At 34.8% G+C, this 16,592-nt stretch overlaps 5 protein-coding genes across 7 annotated transcripts; 1 reads left to right on the forward strand and 4 right to left on the reverse strand.

Moving 5' to 3' along the window:
• Positions 1 to 3,805: 3,805 nt before the first annotated feature.
• Positions 3,806 to 3,916, reverse strand: AT3G06019 (uncharacterized protein; the record flags this gene model as incomplete). Its single annotated transcript, NM_001125115.1, has 1 exon — positions 3,806 to 3,916. One exon carries the CDS (start codon positions 3,914 to 3,916, stop codon positions 3,806 to 3,808), a length of 111 nt encoding a protein of 36 aa, NP_001118587.1.
• Positions 3,856 to 5,055, forward strand: FAF4 (FANTASTIC four-like protein (DUF3049)). Its single transcript, NM_111476.2, has one exon. It carries the CDS (start codon positions 3,959 to 3,961, stop codon positions 4,859 to 4,861), a length of 903 nt encoding a protein of 300 aa, NP_187253.1. The 5' UTR covers positions 3,856 to 3,958; the 3' UTR covers positions 4,862 to 5,055.
• A 4,368-nt stretch (positions 5,056 to 9,423) lies between these two features.
• NP3 (NPK1-related protein kinase 3) lies at positions 9,424 to 13,550 on the reverse strand. Its single transcript, NM_111477.4, has 17 exons — positions 13,104 to 13,550; positions 12,970 to 13,011; positions 12,803 to 12,868; positions 12,607 to 12,717; positions 12,438 to 12,518; positions 12,283 to 12,360; positions 12,108 to 12,190; positions 11,864 to 11,945; positions 11,660 to 11,760; positions 11,485 to 11,524; positions 11,307 to 11,366; positions 11,192 to 11,238; positions 10,877 to 11,099; positions 10,560 to 10,787; positions 9,884 to 10,182; positions 9,737 to 9,798; positions 9,424 to 9,645 (listed from the first exon to the last, which is right to left on the reverse strand). The coding sequence occupies exons 1-17, from the start codon at positions 13,395 to 13,397 to the stop codon at positions 9,587 to 9,589; spliced, it is 1,956 nt and encodes a 651-aa protein (NP_187254.1). The 5' UTR covers positions 13,398 to 13,550; the 3' UTR covers positions 9,424 to 9,586.
• A 45-nt stretch (positions 13,551 to 13,595) lies between these two features.
• Positions 13,596 to 15,001, reverse strand: AT3G06035 (Glycoprotein membrane precursor GPI-anchored). Its single transcript, NM_111478.4, has 2 exons — positions 14,724 to 15,001; positions 13,596 to 14,387 (listed from the first exon to the last, which is right to left on the reverse strand). Exons 1-2 carry the CDS (start codon positions 14,800 to 14,802, stop codon positions 13,864 to 13,866), a joined length of 603 nt encoding a protein of 200 aa, NP_566267.1. The 5' UTR covers positions 14,803 to 15,001; the 3' UTR covers positions 13,596 to 13,863.
• Positions 15,002 to 15,008: 7 nt separating this feature from the next.
• On the reverse strand, positions 15,009 to 16,432 carry AT3G06040 (Ribosomal protein L12/ ATP-dependent Clp protease adaptor protein ClpS family protein). 3 transcript variants are annotated; one of them, NM_111479.5, is made up of 2 exons: positions 16,283 to 16,432; positions 15,009 to 15,858 (listed from the first exon to the last, which is right to left on the reverse strand). In NM_111479.5, exon 2 carries the CDS (start codon positions 15,766 to 15,768, stop codon positions 15,208 to 15,210), a length of 561 nt encoding a protein of 186 aa, NP_187255.1. In that variant the 5' UTR covers positions 15,769 to 15,858; positions 16,283 to 16,432; the 3' UTR covers positions 15,009 to 15,207. The 3 variants fall into 3 exon arrangements, with proteins under 3 accessions (NP_187255.1, NP_974234.1, NP_001078113.1); NM_001084644.1 differs by having other exon boundaries at positions 15,177 to 15,781; positions 16,283 to 16,334; NM_202505.1 differs by having other exon boundaries at positions 15,068 to 16,320.
• Between the last annotated feature and the right edge of the window lie 160 nt (positions 16,433 to 16,592).

Consider the following 16,592-nt stretch of genomic DNA (forward strand, 5'->3'; position numbering starts at 1 on the left):
ATTATATAGTAAAAGCATCTTTAGGTAATAGGACACAATCAAAAAAGTAAAGCATGATCGTTTGGAGCGGCCAAAGGTTGCTATATGCTATACTTTCTAATTCATTTCTATGCGTTGGTTCGAAATTTAGGACCACATGTGGTGATCAAAGACTCAATATATATAGATTGATATTTGTCGACAGATTACGTCTGCAGGTCAGCTCCTTTTTCGACCTTTTTCTCAATTAAATTATGTCATAACTTTTTACATGCTTACGTTATATATAGATCCTCTATTTTAATTTCATTTTTATATTCGTTCCAATAGTGTGTCAACTATATGATTTATCTCATTCTTGATTTCTTCATATGGGAAAGTAGAGATTGGAAAATAAAAATGCGTATGGTTGTAGGGTGTGTCGTCATGATAAAGTATGGACAATAGGGAACAATCTATTACATAAAAAAAAACTTTCATAAGAAAAATTCTTGTAAGATATATATCTTGAGGATTATGAATGTGATTCTTCAAGTAAGGTAAACAAGACGAAGTTCTTGTATATCACACCTCTGATGTTTCAAATCAGCTTTGCATCTGCTTGGTGCGTATACACAAATTCTGATTCACATGCATTAATTACTCGGAGTAATTAATGCGTGATCATCCACTTGGAACATATTGTAAAATGTTGCTAGTACTAGATGCTGAGTACTAATTAATTTTGTAAAACAACTTAATAGGAAAAGAAAAAAACTGAGATCTACTTGTCATATATAATACACATCAAAAGATATTCGTCGTACCAAACCCCCTATGCATGGTCTCATCGAATTTTGTGGGAAACTATAATTTATGGATCTACTTGTCTTCATGTTTGCTATACACCTCAAAAAGTTTTGGTCTGCTAGTTAAAGTGATCATTATACAACATAACTAGAGCATAACATATATTCACAGTTCATCGATAGTGTCTAGCCTCTTATTGTGTACACATTTCTTTATTCAGACACAGTACACAAGCTGGGAAAGCATTTCCATATTAATACCGGAAACCCAGAATCTCAAAAATCTCTCCCACTCTCTTCAAAAGGAACGGCTCACACTTTATAGCTAGCCTTTCTTTCTTGCAAGTTATACGGTAAAAGACAAGGTTAGGGCTCAATTGCTTTTACGTGCTAAATTTGCTGTATTTACTAAAAGAAGTACACCACTATGATTAAGTACTAACATTCAAAGATTTCAAAAGCAAATAGACAAATAAAAATTGCGCGGTTTGCAAGTTTTATAAACATTTTTCTAAGTATATTTTAATTAGGATTGCACGTTTTCGAGTTTTTGTTGGACTTTTTGAGTTTTCGAATTTTCTTAAGACTTGACTTAGGGTTTTCTTCATTTTGAGTCTTTGATTGATTTAGTAAAGAGGGTTTGAGTTTGAATATACTTTAAAAACATTAGTATCCTCTAATCCTGAAGATTTATCGATATCTTAACAATTTTAAGAGAGCTTGGCAAACTAGGAGTAACTAAACGTTTTTTTGTGTTACGTCAAAAGTTCAAAATGTTTCCATAGTTTCCAAATATAAAAACAATATCTTAATTACTAGCATCTGCAAACACATTTGCTGTTGAACATGTTTGTATAGATCATCATTCACATGGCTTAGAGTTAAGGAAAAGCTAGCTAGTTAGTACTGAGTGACCTTAGGGCATTTATTTACTTGTAAAAGTCGAATGCAAGTGTTGTTTTGTCCCATTCTTTTTCAGAAAGAAAAGGGTTTTATATAATTAGGGTTTTTTCGTACATTATATAGCGTAAGCATCTGAAAAACAGTGAAGACAGAAGAGAGAAAGTGATAGTGGGGAATCAATTGCTGATTCATCACGAGTCTAATACTTTGTGTCTTCATAAGCTACTCCGTACGATTTTATAGGGGTAACATGGGCTGGACTTGGAGAGTGAAAAAGCAACTTAGTGTTGGCTAGCCAAAGTGAAAAAGGACAAAGTTTGATGTTAACTTAATCCAAGTTCCAACCAAACCCAACCTGGATTACTATTTATAACCACGATGTCCTGAATTTTAGAGAGAATATTCCAAAGTAGAAACCTAGGTGGCTTTCTTCTATTCGTCTGCTTTCATAAGCGGAAAGTGTTAAGTTTAATGTTGTACGTATAATATATACTTACACAATTTGTAGTGATAAAAAAAAAATTTTTTCAAATTTTTTTTTGTAGTGATTGACTTTCGAGTTTCGATGTAATAGCTATGCTCATATTCCACCTCTATAAATTTAATTTCACTGATCAAAATTTAGAAACTTTTTCTCACTCTCTTTTCAGTTTTCATTCCCCAATAATAATACCACAAAAATAACAAATAATGGATAAATCCAACTATAAAATACATGCATATATGAAATGCTATAAATATCATTGATCTGAGAAGCTGAAACAATTTCTCCCACGTAACCCGTTAAGATAACCCACTTATGTTTTTGATCCGTTTTTTCAATAAAGTGATGTAATTTAGGGGTATTTTATTTTTAGGTCATAACAAGTGGGCAGAAAATGAGTTTTGTTCTTTGCATTCAGATACAGCGTTGTTGGGTAAGCGTGTTTTTGACACACTTTTTTTTTTTTTTTTTTTTAATATATGTTTTTCTCGTGGATGATGCATGCATATTTTCAGTTCACGAACATTCCCCTCTAGATGTCCACGCACGCCTTGATTGCTGCCCATAATCTTAGTATTAATTTACTCTTTTAGTTAATGAAAGAGATTTCAGAATTGTTGGGCTGTTGTTATCATGTTGGTATATTGGTAACTTAATTGACCTTTTACTAAAACAAATGTTGGTATATTGGGTTTAATAATCAACCGGCACACGAATCTTTATGTTTATTACCGAGAAGAAACAAAGAGTCATTATCACTATCATCATGGGAAACAAGTTTTGTTCATTGTCGGGTTCTCTAAAATTTTGGTAGAAAATAGACGAAATGGAAAAACAAGCTTGACGTACTATCCAAAATTTGTTAAAACTGATTTACAAAGTTTTTTCATCTTAACCGGTATGTATACATTATTTCCACATACCTCTAATTTAGGTTTCATTAGGTTATAGTTTAGGATATAAAGCAACAAAAATGAAACTATAAGCCTAGTTTGATTAAAATGATTTTTGCTTTGGGTTATCAATTTTTGTAATATTTATATTTAATATCTAAACAAATCTAACAATTTGAAGTACATTTTTTGTGTTTTCTTTTGTTTCTATTTTGGTTCACTTTTAATTTGTTATATATAGTGTAAGTTTTATTTATTTCGGATTTTCGATATGGCTAGGATTTAAAATGTTTACTCTGGGTCCAAAAACACATGTGCTCTTAAACAACATTCTTACATTCATAGGACTTTCCTTTCCTTCCTTTTTGTGGGTTGGCTCTTTCTGCCCACTTCACATGCACAGAGATCGGACGCTTCCTCGACTCTGACTCGATCATATCATTTTTTGCTATTTAAGTGAAAAACTATGATTGACCAAACAGAAAGAAGTACTTTTGCAAAAAAATAGACACAAATATTTTGAATGTATATTACACATATGGAACTGTACAATGACCATATTCTATTCCTTCACTTTTTTTTTTTATGTATATATATTTCTCATATACATTATGTGGCATAAATAAATGGTTTTCATTTTATTCAAGTGGTAGTGTGGAAAAAGCTCTTTTACCCACCATTTCTCTCTCTATACACTATACTAAATAATTCTTTCTCTTTTTTTTTCTTTAAATTTCAATTTGTAAAAAAAGTTACTTTTAGGCACTACAAATTGACACCCTCTCCCTCTCCTTATCCCTCAAATTCACTTCCAAAGCCTCTCTCATCTTCTCTCCTACTTGTCTCTCTCTGCTTCCTTGTTTACACATACCAACAAAATCTCTTACAAGAAATCTTCATCTTTGAACTTTATGGCAACTGTTGTATATCAATCTTATTTTGAGTCTCAACACTTTGAGCCAAGAGCTCTCAGACTCAGACTCTCTTCTCATACAAATCCTCAACTATCCACACCTCTCAAATCCCATTTCCAAAATTCTTCCATTGCTCCACAAGACAACCCTATTACCATTAATGCAGCCTCCTTGCCCTCATCAAGTCCCAACCCGAGCTCTAACTCGGACACCAACTCGGGAAGTTGGAGCTTCCTCGAGTCCCTTTCAAACTCGAGCTCTAATGATAAAGAGAAGAAGACATTACCACTCTTTCAATCTCCATCCTCTCGTAGAACTCTCAGCGACGAGAGCTTAGCATTGTGCACTGAGAGCCTTGGGAGCGAGACGGGCTCTGATATCATTCATGAAGATATGTTCTCGATTTCATCTGAATTACAAACTATGGAAACTAGAACCACGTCGACAACATCGAATCCATCAAGACAAGATAGGAAGAGGAATACAATGGCTTCACTTCCACCTCCTTTGACAAGTATGATAGGTTTTGATTGCATTGAAGTCAAGTCGCACCGTGAAAACGGAAGATTAGTAATGATGGCCACGAGACCTCCTCCGCGTAATCGTTGCCTTCAGGACCGAAGCAATGGCTGTGTCAGACTCGCTATCTTGATTGATTCTGATGACCACATAGAGACAGAGACCAAAGAAGAAAAAGAAGAAGAAGAGGAAGAAACAATCGAGACCGTGAGAGATAACGAAGAAGAGATTCCAGAATACAAGGAAGAAGAAGAAGAAAAAGAAGAAGAAATCAAAGTAAAGGGTGTTGAGAAAGTTCAAAGATCAAGAAGATGTATTGAAGGAGATCGAGAAAACAGAGGATTTCTAAATTGGGAATCTTTATGTGTTGCCACTTCCTAAAAAAAGAATCTTTCTTCCTTTCATTTTTTTTTACATTTTGTTCTTTGGGATTTCTCTGTAATCTCACAGTTTCACACCCTTTTCTTTCTCCTGCATTTTGTTTTCGTTTTGTATAAATAACAACGTTTTTCTATCACTCGCTATGGTAAAATATGAAACCGAATCCTGGATAATGGACTTCCGACAAAGACCTTAACTGTTAATTCACTACGTACACATATTTGAGTTTGCGTTTACCTAATCCAAAACATTATTGTTTTATCAACTATTTATTTGTAAGTCGCATTTCCCGCAAGTGTGAGATCAAAATGATAATAACCCAATATTAGTGGCTATTTTAATATGACGCAATCACGTTAAATTAAAGTTACGTCAATTAAACTGTATTTAGGTGAAGGAAAATTAGAGAAGAAACCTGAGACAGTTAGCTAATATGGTTAGGTGAGATTCGATGGAAATGTCCGAAGGAATTAAGTGGCAGACTGAAATATTTGGGTAAGGACGATTGTACCACGAAGATGCCTTCATGATGGGAACACACATCACTTCCCTCTGTCTTTTCTTGTTAGTTTTTCCACGTTTTTCGTCTTTTAAAATTCAATTTTGAATCATATCTCCAAGACTTGTAAAATCGTACCTAATTGGACATTATAGAAGAGTACTCCTCCACTTCATTAATTTGTTTTTTTCCTTCTTAATTCTTTCAACATTTTATAAACTCTCTGGAGCATTCATTTCATTAGGGTTTGTCATATACACAGTATTCTGTACGTAATTGGCGTTTTTAGATAGTCAAGATCATACAATTTGATAAAATAGTATATTTACAAATACAGAAGCATAATAATGTATAATAGAGAAGGGACTATGATGCAAAAAAAAAGTTAAGGGACAGCTGTGTGATTGTGTCCGTACAATGACAACGTCATATATATATATGCTAGAAGCTCTCCGAGTCTCCGCCTCTGATTCGTTCAAGGCTTCAACCTCTCTCTCTCTCTCTCAGCCCCAAAGGAAAAAAAAGAAGGCTTTTGGTTGAAACTCAAACTCGTAAATTTTTACAAATATGTTTGTTAATTTTTCCAGTTAGGATTTAAATAATTTCCTTCAACAAAACGTACTTCTATCTATAAGAATAACTAATATAAAAGGTAGAAGCTAAACATACTTATAGATACGAGTATCGACAACAATGAAAGAATATCTATAACATGTTAAGGTTTTGAACGTTTTAGTTTATAATATTTTATGCTTAGTCAAAAATTATGGTCGTAATATTGGCCAAAATTTTAGTTATTAATTTACACCCCATACATAATTGATGTAGAACCACATCTTTTCCATAAAGATTGTTGCTTCTTTATTTCAATTTTCTACGAGCACCTTTTTTCTACTTTACATTGGAATAATACTGTTACACCCGTTTCTACACCAACGTAGTTAAAACTATATATTATGCTTACGTATTCATGTTTTATTAGATTAACACATCTGGGTTTTTAATCTAATTTTAGTGGGGTTCGAATTTGATGTATACGTGCGATCCTTTTCACGTTTCTTTTTCTGAAAAGCAAAGTAGTTTGCATGGGACGATCCATTTGCGTATATATATTTTTTTAAAATGTTTAGACTTGCATATATATATATATATATATATATATATATATTAAGTCGTCGATATTATTATTCAGAGAACGATGTTACGTAATATTAACTGTTTAATCGCTATACATATAGAAAATCAACTGTAATTCTTTTAACAAAACCCGTTTTCAATATAAATTTATATACACATATATGTATATATTTATATAGAAAATGTGACATAAAAATAAAGTACTCCAAATTTGATACCCACGTTAGAATGTATAAACAGAAAAGCCATAAATAAAGCTTAGTTTCATGCCATGTCCAGTTCCCACCCTTTTAAATCGATCTAATCCATTAGCCCTAATCAACTTGGCCTTATATGATTCATGACGCAATCCTTTATTTGGTATGTTTCAAATTAGGTCACACTTTTAATATACAACAAACTGCATATATTTACATATAAACATATAAAGCGAGATGATGCAACAATGTGGAATTTAAGAGAAGACATTAAATGAAAATCACGAAAAGTAGAATTGGGTTTCTTGGTGGCTAAGAAGAGCAAAAGGATTGGTGAATGGTGAGTGACATAACAATGTGCTAAGTGTTTGTTTATATGCCCATTATGTTTTCTTTCTCATCCATCCTCACTTCTCAGTGAAATGACCCATTTGCCTTTCTAATCCTTTTTTTCCCTTTCAAATTAAACAATGAAATAAATATGTAAATTCTAATGGAGTCTTCTTTTAAGTAATGGTGGGATGCCTTTTGATTCTTTATGTTGTCGCTCTCTTTGACCGGTTAATTAAATTATTTAATTAGTTCATGACTTTAGTTAGCGGAATACCATTAACAAAAATATAATTTGCCAAAGTAGTAATAATTAAATAAACCACTATGGTATTCATTCATTTTCTAATTGTAGAGGTTCGGAGGAGTAAGTCCAGACCGGACATAATTAAATTTATGGTATTATTGTAAATTCCCTAAAATATATTACTATTTTAACCACTAAAATCTGGACGTAAAATCTGCAATAATTCAAACTGGTCAAAAATACTATTTGATTACATAAGCAATGAGGCAATCTCTTCGTTTACATATATTGATATATCATATATATACATAACATTCCGATGATAATGACATTTCATAATATCTGTAGAACCAGTAAATTAAGCTAATCAAATTTGGGTTAATCTAATCATGCATGGAGCATGGTTTATTTATACTCTTCTCTTTTTTATTTTTTGTGTGCAAATCATCATTTATATTCTTAGCTCCGAGATATGAACGTTTACTCTCGTTAAGTATACAAATTATAATTAACTGTAATTATGTCTCTTGATAGCTCATATCACTTGTTGTCAACAGCTCATATCACATTTTTAATTCGTTTAGATTGAAGAAACCTCCTCACAACGCCAAATATGCAGATATTTTCATCATTTAATTTGTATATTCTTCATTTTCAATTTACACCGGGCCCGCGTCGTAGTGCAACATGGCGACACAACCAATTCCAAATCGTAGCAACTCAATTGGTAGACTCTTGTCCTAACTTAATTGTTTTATATATTAATTAGAAACGTGTGCATGGTTTAATGACGTTCATCTTCGTTTAATACATATATACATAAATTATAATGATTAGGAGGAACATAAATTTTAAACAAAAGAGGACCCCCCACAAGAAGTCAGGAGATTATAATTTTTGGACACGAATATGAAAAGTGTTTTTTTTTTTTAATAAAGGAAAAAAAAAAAGCATTCGTCACAACGCATACAGTTCACACTTGTGAGCTTTTTAAAAAAATATATATAATTTGTGAAATTATTTTGGATAATGCATTGCAAAATCCGTAGGACCCAATCAGATTTCAAAATTTTGAGTTATGTGACTATGTACACGTGAACTAATAACATTTGGTAGCTTGAAAGAATAATTTATATTATTTGTATAATTTACATATTTATCGTCGTTTATAAATTTTGGTTTTTATTTATCTCTACATAAGTAAATATACTTTGTATTTTATTTTTATTTTGAGAATTTATTACAATATTTCTATAACGTTTCTCGTGTTTATTGCTCTCATGAAAAAAATATCAGAATTAATAGCACTATATTTAAGTTCTACAAATCCTTCATATTATTTGCCTAAATACGAACCAGTTCTTGTAACCTTTCATCTTTAAGAATTTCATATATATTTTATTTTTGTCGTAATTTAAACCTTATGTCTTACTTATATTTGGATTTGTTCATTTGATTGGAAAAGCAATTTGAACCTTATGTCCTACTTACAGAGAAATTGTATAATATATATAAACACAGAAAAGTTAATAAAAAGAAAAGTGGCGAAAAAGGGATTCTCTCGCTCTCTCTATCTCTCATACATATCATTTAGATATGGACTTGTCGACAACGTACACAAATCGAAAAATTCACATGTCCTTCTCTTTTCTTTTTATTTCGGGATTTATAAGTGTATCTACATATGGTCAATACTTCAATCAAAAACGGTCCAAACACTGATAAAAGAGGAAAGCACAAAATCTAAATGTTGATTATTAATAGATTTGGAAGAGAAAATCAAGAAATCTTTAAGCATGAAGATCTTCATGTTTCTCTTCTCTCTTTTTTAAAAAAAAAATTTGCTCAGCTTTTTTTTCTTGACAGCCCATCCTCCAACCAAAATTTTGAATTAAAAACTTTGGTCTAATTTCTTATTTTTATCTTTTTGGTGCATGAGTGATTAACTGACTGCTCATGTAAAAGGAAATAGGGTAAACTTTTTTTTATAAGACTAGTTTTTTTTATACTTAAAACAAAATAACCATACTCGAACAACACCACAATTCACAAACAAGTTTTTAGATGGTTGATACGACCTTATAAGTCAGATTTAAGATATGTATACATAATAATAATAATAATAATAATAATAATAATAATAATAATAATAATAATAATAATAATAATAATAATAAATAATAATACTATGAACCGTTGAAGAACTATCTACATATATCATACTAGTCATGAAATTACCCCACCAACAAAAAAAAATACGAAGAAGTAATTTTGAAACATAAGAAAGAAACATACAGTTTCTCTTTAGCCGTTCACTATCCTTTGTGGCCTGATAATGGAGTCTTCCCTCCTGCACCAGCGTGTCGCAGATTCTCTGCAAAGAGTTTTACTATTAGTAAACAAATGCTTGTACAAATTTTAAGTCATTTTCTTCAAATCTTTAGTCTTGAAGAAATAACACTTACCTCGATGCCTCTCAAGCTCTTCATAGAGTTCTTCTTCCCACTTCCGACGTATCTCTGAGAAACTGAGGAAGAAGGAAACATTAACACCAAAGAGAATAAAACCAGTTTCAGGCCTAACACCAGTAACTTAAGCACGAGCTAACTCACCAACGGCTATTATTTACTCCCTTCTTGGTCGACTCGTTGACTTGAGTTGGTTCAGTTCCTGACTGCATCACTCTGCTTGTGTTCAGTGTACGTTTGGAGCTTTTGAGTGGGCTGGGCATAGCATCACTGATTGCTGAGAGTCGTCTACTCGGAAGTCGTTTAGGTGTCTTGCTTATACTTGGTAAGTTTGGTAAATTGTAGATATTGGTGTCTCCAAGTGCACCTTGGGGTATTCCTGGATTCATAGCATTGTGGAATTCTTCAAGCAGAGGGGTCTGCAACCTTTTCAAATCCTGAGCCTTGACAACACATAAAACGACAAACGAGTAAGTGACTAAGACTCAGTATCATCACAAAACCTCATGTTGGTAGCCGAGATGCATTTAAAAATTCCAGGCAGACCAAGCAAAAAAGAGCCACAGTTGCAGGAGAGATGATTATGACTATTGGAGTATTGAAAATTGAAACACTATACCACACAAAACATGTAAACAAGAGTCCAACGTCGCAATGTGCATGTGTTCAACATTAACCAAGTTTAATACTGTTTAGTAGCTTTAAAGTTTCGAAATTTCATATTTAGCAGGTCTTTTAAGTTAGTAAATGAATCTGAGAAAACAGGAATCATGCATAATAGTAACTGAATTCTCACCCATATACTACAAAAAGGCCTTACCTTCTCATCCAAAAATGATTTTATTTTCAACTCTGTGCCTTTATAATCATCCTCTGCAACGGAAGAGCCACCAGCAAATGTTAAGCTGGTTTCCTCATCACATGGAACTCCAGTTTGGAGTTGAGAAGCTTGGTAAGAAAGCAGGTTAGATTTGCTTTTCATCACTTTTGGGCTTTCATCAAACTTGCAAGACCAGTTATCCGTGGAATCACACATGGGATTAAAACTCTGTTAAAGTCAAAAAGTTCCTTTCCACTGTCAGTATAAGTACTGTAATCAACGGACATGTTTTAAAATCTGGAGGATAGACTTATCACCTTGTTTAAATCGGTGGACTGTGACAAAACATTGTTTCTGACTGATTCAATGTTGCAGAGATCATCCATATCGGTCTGACAAAGGTCATCAGAGTCTCCATCTCGCCAACCAAATCCTGAGTTATTTGACTTCTGTGGGTATATAATGGAACTCCTCAAGCTTCCCAGTTCACAGACATCCTTCAAGCCTGAACATGTCGACCTCCTGATCAACGAATTTATTCTGGAACAACAGAGGAAGTAAAATAAGAATCAAGGGATCAAAATCATGGATAGTGAGAAGATTGAAACTAGAGCTGCAAGAAAAAAACTTACGAACTCCGAACATTCATTCCTTGAGTAGTTATTGGGTTTCCACATTCCTGATATATTAGAAAGGAGGTCAGAAGGTTGAAGAACCAGAAAAAAGTTTACTGCATAATGTACTAACCGTAAGAGAATTACGGTAAGCTGGATAAGGTTCCTGGCGCTTTCCAGTGACAAACGGGTGCTGCAAATGTTAAGAAGCTGTCAGCACTATGAGCAACAATAATAACTTAGTATTGTGCATTGAGAGTAAAGAACATTTTCACAATTGTGAAATGGAGAAGATATGTTATTCACAACACCTGAAGCAATTCGGTTGCAGAGAGTCTCAAGCTTGGTTCTCTGAAAAGATAATTTCTCTTATTAATAGAACAACAGATATAGATGCTCTCTTGAAATAGAATGGTGGACATTGATCTTTACAGGAGCTATCTAGATAAAGACAAAAACGAACTGGGGAAAAAACTTATGACTTACTTGTGTAAGCATTTCATTAGAAAGTCTTTAGCCTCTGGTGAGAGGTCTTCTGGAATTGGAGGATGAGCTTTTGTTCTACCAATATGAAGGACAGCAGCAAACTGAAAGAAAAACTTTTTAGGTCTTCTTAGGTTTCTAAAATAAAAGACAGCGTCATATGCATCAACAATACTGGAAAGTGTCCTTCACCCAGTGACTCTTTACCTGCTGATACTGCTCGCTCCAGGGAGGCTTCCCCGTAGCCATCTCAATCACAGTGCACCCAACACTCCATATATCAGCAGAGCTTCAGATTAAAGAAGAAGGTCAGAATGAAAGTTGCAATACACATGGAAAAATAGATGAGAACCCATTCCCACTACTCAGAGCATGTATAATCTATTATCTTACAAAAACTAAGGAGATGGGGAGAAGAAGATAACTGGTAGGGTATTCTTGAAATACTTACAAGCTATGACCAGTCTGGAGAATGACTTCAGGAGCCATCCAATAAGGCGTCCCCTTCATAGATTTGGCACCATTTACAGTAGCCTAGAAGCATAAAGTTCACAAAGTTTTAGAGTACTGAAGAGAGAGGCAACATATTGAAATATGATTAAAGAGAAAGAGAAGCGCAATCATACTAGCTCTACAACTTTCTTGGAAGCACCAAAATCTGCGAGTCTGATGCAACCTTTGTTATCGACCAAAATATTTGCCCCCTAGGAGAATATGACAAGAGTTATAGCGGAATTTTGAGAAACCACAAGCATATCACATGTTGGAAAGAGGAAAGTACCTTAATATCTCGATGCATGATCCCATTGTTGTGAAGATATTCCAGACCAAGCAGAAGTTGCTTTGTGTACATAATAATCACCTATTTAAAAAAGTTAAAGACACAACATTCATCGCCAGCGAAGCTCAAATACAAGATTTAGCAAAGTTCAGGTGTAGTCAGGACTTACAGGCTCAGGAAAAGATCCAAACTTCTCCAACAAAGATGATATTGATCCACCAGGAACAAACTCCATCAAAATATTCAACGAATCACTCTCTCTTACAGTACCCAAGTATCTCTGCAAAAACAAAGATAATAAGAAGAATGCATGTGGAACAGACATTAAACATATGAGAAATAGCTGAATGGATTCGCCAACTCACAACGATGTTCGGATGTGAAAGATTCTTAAGAAGTTGTACTTCTTCCTCAAGCTCTCGGATGTGACCCTAAAACAAGGATTCAAGACCAAAGGAAACCAAAGTTGTTACCAAATTGGTAACAGATTTATCGAAAATTGCAAAATTTAAAAGATAGAGCAATAACTCACCTGAGTCTTCTCCTTTGAAGCACTGCTTGGAGCGATTAAAACCTATTATCCAAAAAAAAAATCACAAATCAGCAGAAGAAATCATAAATTAAAGGCAACTGAAAGTAACCAGAACTAAGAAATTCAAAATTAACCTGTTTAATTGCAAGAAGCTCGCCGGAATCGAGGTTCATTCCCATGTAAACTCTTCCAAAAGCACCGCAACCGATTAATTCCCCTTTCCTCCACCGAATCGACGGCGCTTCTTCTTTTCTAGGAGCAGGAAGGCCTGGAGGCGGCTTAGAAAAGAGCCCAATTCGAGAGCTACGGATACTAGAGTTAATCTTCCCGACGAATCCGCTAAGACCTCCGCCGCTAGTACCATCGTCTCCGGCCAAAGACGACCGGAAAACCAAGGATCGGCGAACCGATCCGAGAATATCCTGCATTTGAGAAGCCGACGGTGAATGTGTAGAGAGATCAGTGAAGATTACTCATGGCTGCTTCGGCTTCGTGATGTGTGGATTTAGGAAATTTCGAGGAGGGAAAGAGAAACTCGATCTGTTTTTCAAAATTAAAAGCTTAGTTTTTGTGATTTTTCCGTTGAAACCCTTTCAATAATCCTAAATATTTTACCCGTTACTTAATGGGCCTTCTTATTGGGCTTTTTCAGTATTGGAGCGCATAAAGTACTTCCCACGTGTAAAATATCCAGATTTGTGTCGGTCGTTGCATAATCTTGTCTTTCTCCACCAAACTCACCGACAAAATACAGTATTTTAAGTACGTCCTATCATGACATCACATGCCATAAGCGTCAAGTTTCAGAAATTATAACAACTAATCTTTAACAAAATTTATTCTTGATAGTCTAAAGGAAAGAGTGTTTGATAACTCATCAAAACATTTGATATCTCAAAAGAGAAAGAAACAAAAGGAAGAGTACATGAAAATGACTAAATAACTAACGAGACCAATACCAAAGGTGAAGCCATTAGACTCTTGTTTTGTAGGAGTAGCTGTAGAATAGCTTCCTTCTGGTGTGTTGGTAGTGAGGACTACAACGATCCAATCATCTTCTTTACCAATACCAATCCCTGTAAACTTGGAATCGTTCAAACTCATTGAGTATTGTGACTTGGTGAAGTTTGTGAGGACGAGGTTTGATTCTAAACGAGGAACACATGCAGGCATAATCGAGCCGTCTCTCGTGTCTGAGACGTTCAAGTGGCATTTTGCTAGAATCTGAGGGTAGTTTGCGAACTGTGGCTCAGTTCCAGGTACTGTGGCTGAGCCAGTGTCGTTGGTACAAGGTTTGTTCTTGAATTGGTCTGCGATTTCGTCAGCTAGGCATTCTGCGTTTTCGTTCTTGCTTAAGATTGTTAGATTCTGTGTTGTTCTGTAGCTGTTGATTCCTGTGAGAAGAATGTCCTCTTCATCTGCAACTCAGAAGACGCTTGATTAAAGTCTATATCATTTGCAGAAGCATATTCACAATCTCTAGTTAAAGTAAATTTTTGTTCTTTATTTGTTATCAAGAGAAGGAAAGCAAATTATACACTTGAGAAAGTATTAACCTTTTCAAATAAGTTCAACTTTCTCATGATTGAGATCTATGGAAGAACTTTTAATTGAAGTGAACAGATCCTAACTCCTAAGAGATTTCAGACCAGATCTAAAGATCCTGAATAAACACTATAAAGAGAGACAGAAAGAGTTTCAAGAACAGAGATTTACTTCAACAAGAAAACAATGGAAGAAAGAGAGGAAGTTACCGGTGTCGCTAAGAACAGGGCGATTGAGGCAGAGGAGTATGGAGAGAAAGAGAAGAAGTGGAAGCTTGTCGATCGCCATTGAAGCAGGTTTCTAGAGTTCTCAAATGATATTTTGATGGTGATTGGCTTATATTAATTGAGAAAGGAGAGTGAGAGAAATGGTTACTTCGCTTTTACTCATAAAGAGTTGTTTGATTCTGTTCTGCTTTTCTTGTCAGCTCGATTTTGACGTTGTGCCGACAATTTAAGGCATTTTTAACTAATTCGCTTGGTCCCTCTCATCCTATACGGCATCGTTTCTAATATAAGGATAGAGGACAAGAACAAGTTCCAAAGAGAAGGCAAACAATTGACCAAAGTTCTTGAAAACTCAATGTCAAGTAATCGATTTGTTATTACAAAACATCTACCTTAAGTACCAAGATGTGATCACAATACCAAATAGTGAATCAAACAAAAAAACAATCGAAGTGTCAAAAGTCACCTACTCCATAACTGCGATTCCACCAACAGCTTTGATCTTGGCTATGATTTCATTAGCTTCTTCCTTTGTCACACCTTGTTTAAGAATAGCCGGGACTTTCTCCACAAGCTCTTTCGCTTCCTTCAGACCCAAACTTGTGAACGTTCTCACTTCTTTTATCACTTTGATCTTATCAGATGCATTAAACTTCTCCAACTTCACATCGAAAGCCGTCTTCTCCTTCTTCTCCTCTACATTCCCAGCTCCGGTATCTTGTTTTGCTCCAATGCCGTCCGATGAAATCATCTGTTGTTTTGGAAGCCTCAGGTGTTCATTGAGTGCAGGACCAATCTGTTTTCTTTCTTCTGGAGATAAAGCAGCTATACGCTCAGCTAGCTCCATGATTTTGCTTGAAGGCTGGGGTCTAGGACCATACGGATCATAAACTGACGGGTATTTGTATTTCTTGGGTTTAGCTTTCGAGACAGAGTCTTGCTGCAAGAAACGAACTTGCACAGACCAGATTACTTCCGGTTGACATTGGCGAGAACGAACGTTTCTAACAAGTGAAATAAGCTTCATGACTACTATTCCTCTGCTACCATACAAACATCAACCCAAGATCATTTCATGTCTCAAAATGTCAACAGGACAGCAACAGTAAAAACTCTCCTGTGTTTTCAAAAAAAGACGAAAACTTTAGCTAGCGAATCTACTAAACATTGATAATATTCCAATGCAAAGAGATCAAGATCTCAGAATAAGACTGATTATCAAGAAATTAGTGCTTAACATAAAAATAATTTCAAGAAACATGTTTCTATTGTATAGGTTTAGGTTCAAAGGTTTCTTCTTTGCAGATCAAATGAACATATCAAGATCAGTGAAACAAAATGGTGAGTAAGAAAGGATGATTCATAAGATCGGTTTCAGCGTCAATAGCCCAAATATAAATTCCAATGTATCAGATTTGATAGTCTAGGTTATTAGCTGCTAACACAGTTCCGAAATCAAACAATGGGATCCATGAACCGCCAATCTATTATCTGAGAGTTGGAAATCGGAGAAGGAGATGAGAAAGAGAGATAAGGCTTACCTCCAACGGCGGAAACGGCAAGCTTCGCCGGCTCTGACTTGATTATTACTGTGAGAGACGGAGATGAGTCACGCATAGGGTTTAGAGTGGAAAGATTCCTCTTTTCGGCTCAAAATTACTTTTGTCTATGGGCCAAGCCCAATAAGGATCTTATCAACAAATTTGACATACTACGTCCTTGTAAGGCCTTTCACAACAACCCACTCAGCTTTCATGTCCTCCCTCAAGAGCAGCACCTAGTTCATCTATATACCTTCATACTCCACAAGCAATGGCTTTATTTGGCATTGGGTTTGAAATAGCTGGCTCC

The sequence above is a fragment of the Arabidopsis thaliana genome, chromosome 3 (genome assembly GCF_000001735.4).
Source record: "Arabidopsis thaliana chromosome 3, partial sequence".
NCBI lineage: Eukaryota > Viridiplantae > Streptophyta > Magnoliopsida > Brassicales > Brassicaceae > Arabidopsis > Arabidopsis thaliana.

Bases quoted from the DNA above. Each gene is read 5' to 3' on its own strand.
- FAF4 (NM_111476.2), top strand. From the start codon at position 3,959: ATGGCAACTGTTGTATATCAATCTTATTTTGAGTCTCAACACTTTGAG.
- NP3 (NM_111477.4), bottom strand. From the start codon at position 13,397: ATGCAGGATATTCTCGGATCGGTTCGCCGATCCTTGGTTTTCCGGTCG. The intron at 12,519-12,606 runs GTAAGTCCTGAC...TTTTTTAAATAG, and splicing joins TTGGATCTTTTCCTGAGCCT to GTGATTATTATGTACACAAA. The intron at 11,525-11,659 runs GTAAGTCATAAG...TTATCTTTTCAG, and splicing joins CTAATGAAATGCTTACACAA to AGAACCAAGCTTGAGACTCT.
- AT3G06035 (NM_111478.4), bottom strand. From the start codon at position 14,802: ATGGCGATCGACAAGCTTCCACTTCTTCTCTTTCTCTCCATACTCCTC. The intron at 14,388-14,723 runs GTAACTTCCTCT...TCTGAGTTGCAG, and splicing joins CCCTGTTCTTAGCGACACCG to ATGAAGAGGACATTCTTCTC.
- AT3G06040 (NM_111479.5), bottom strand. From the start codon at position 15,768: ATGAAGCTTATTTCACTTGTTAGAAACGTTCGTTCTCGCCAATGTCAA.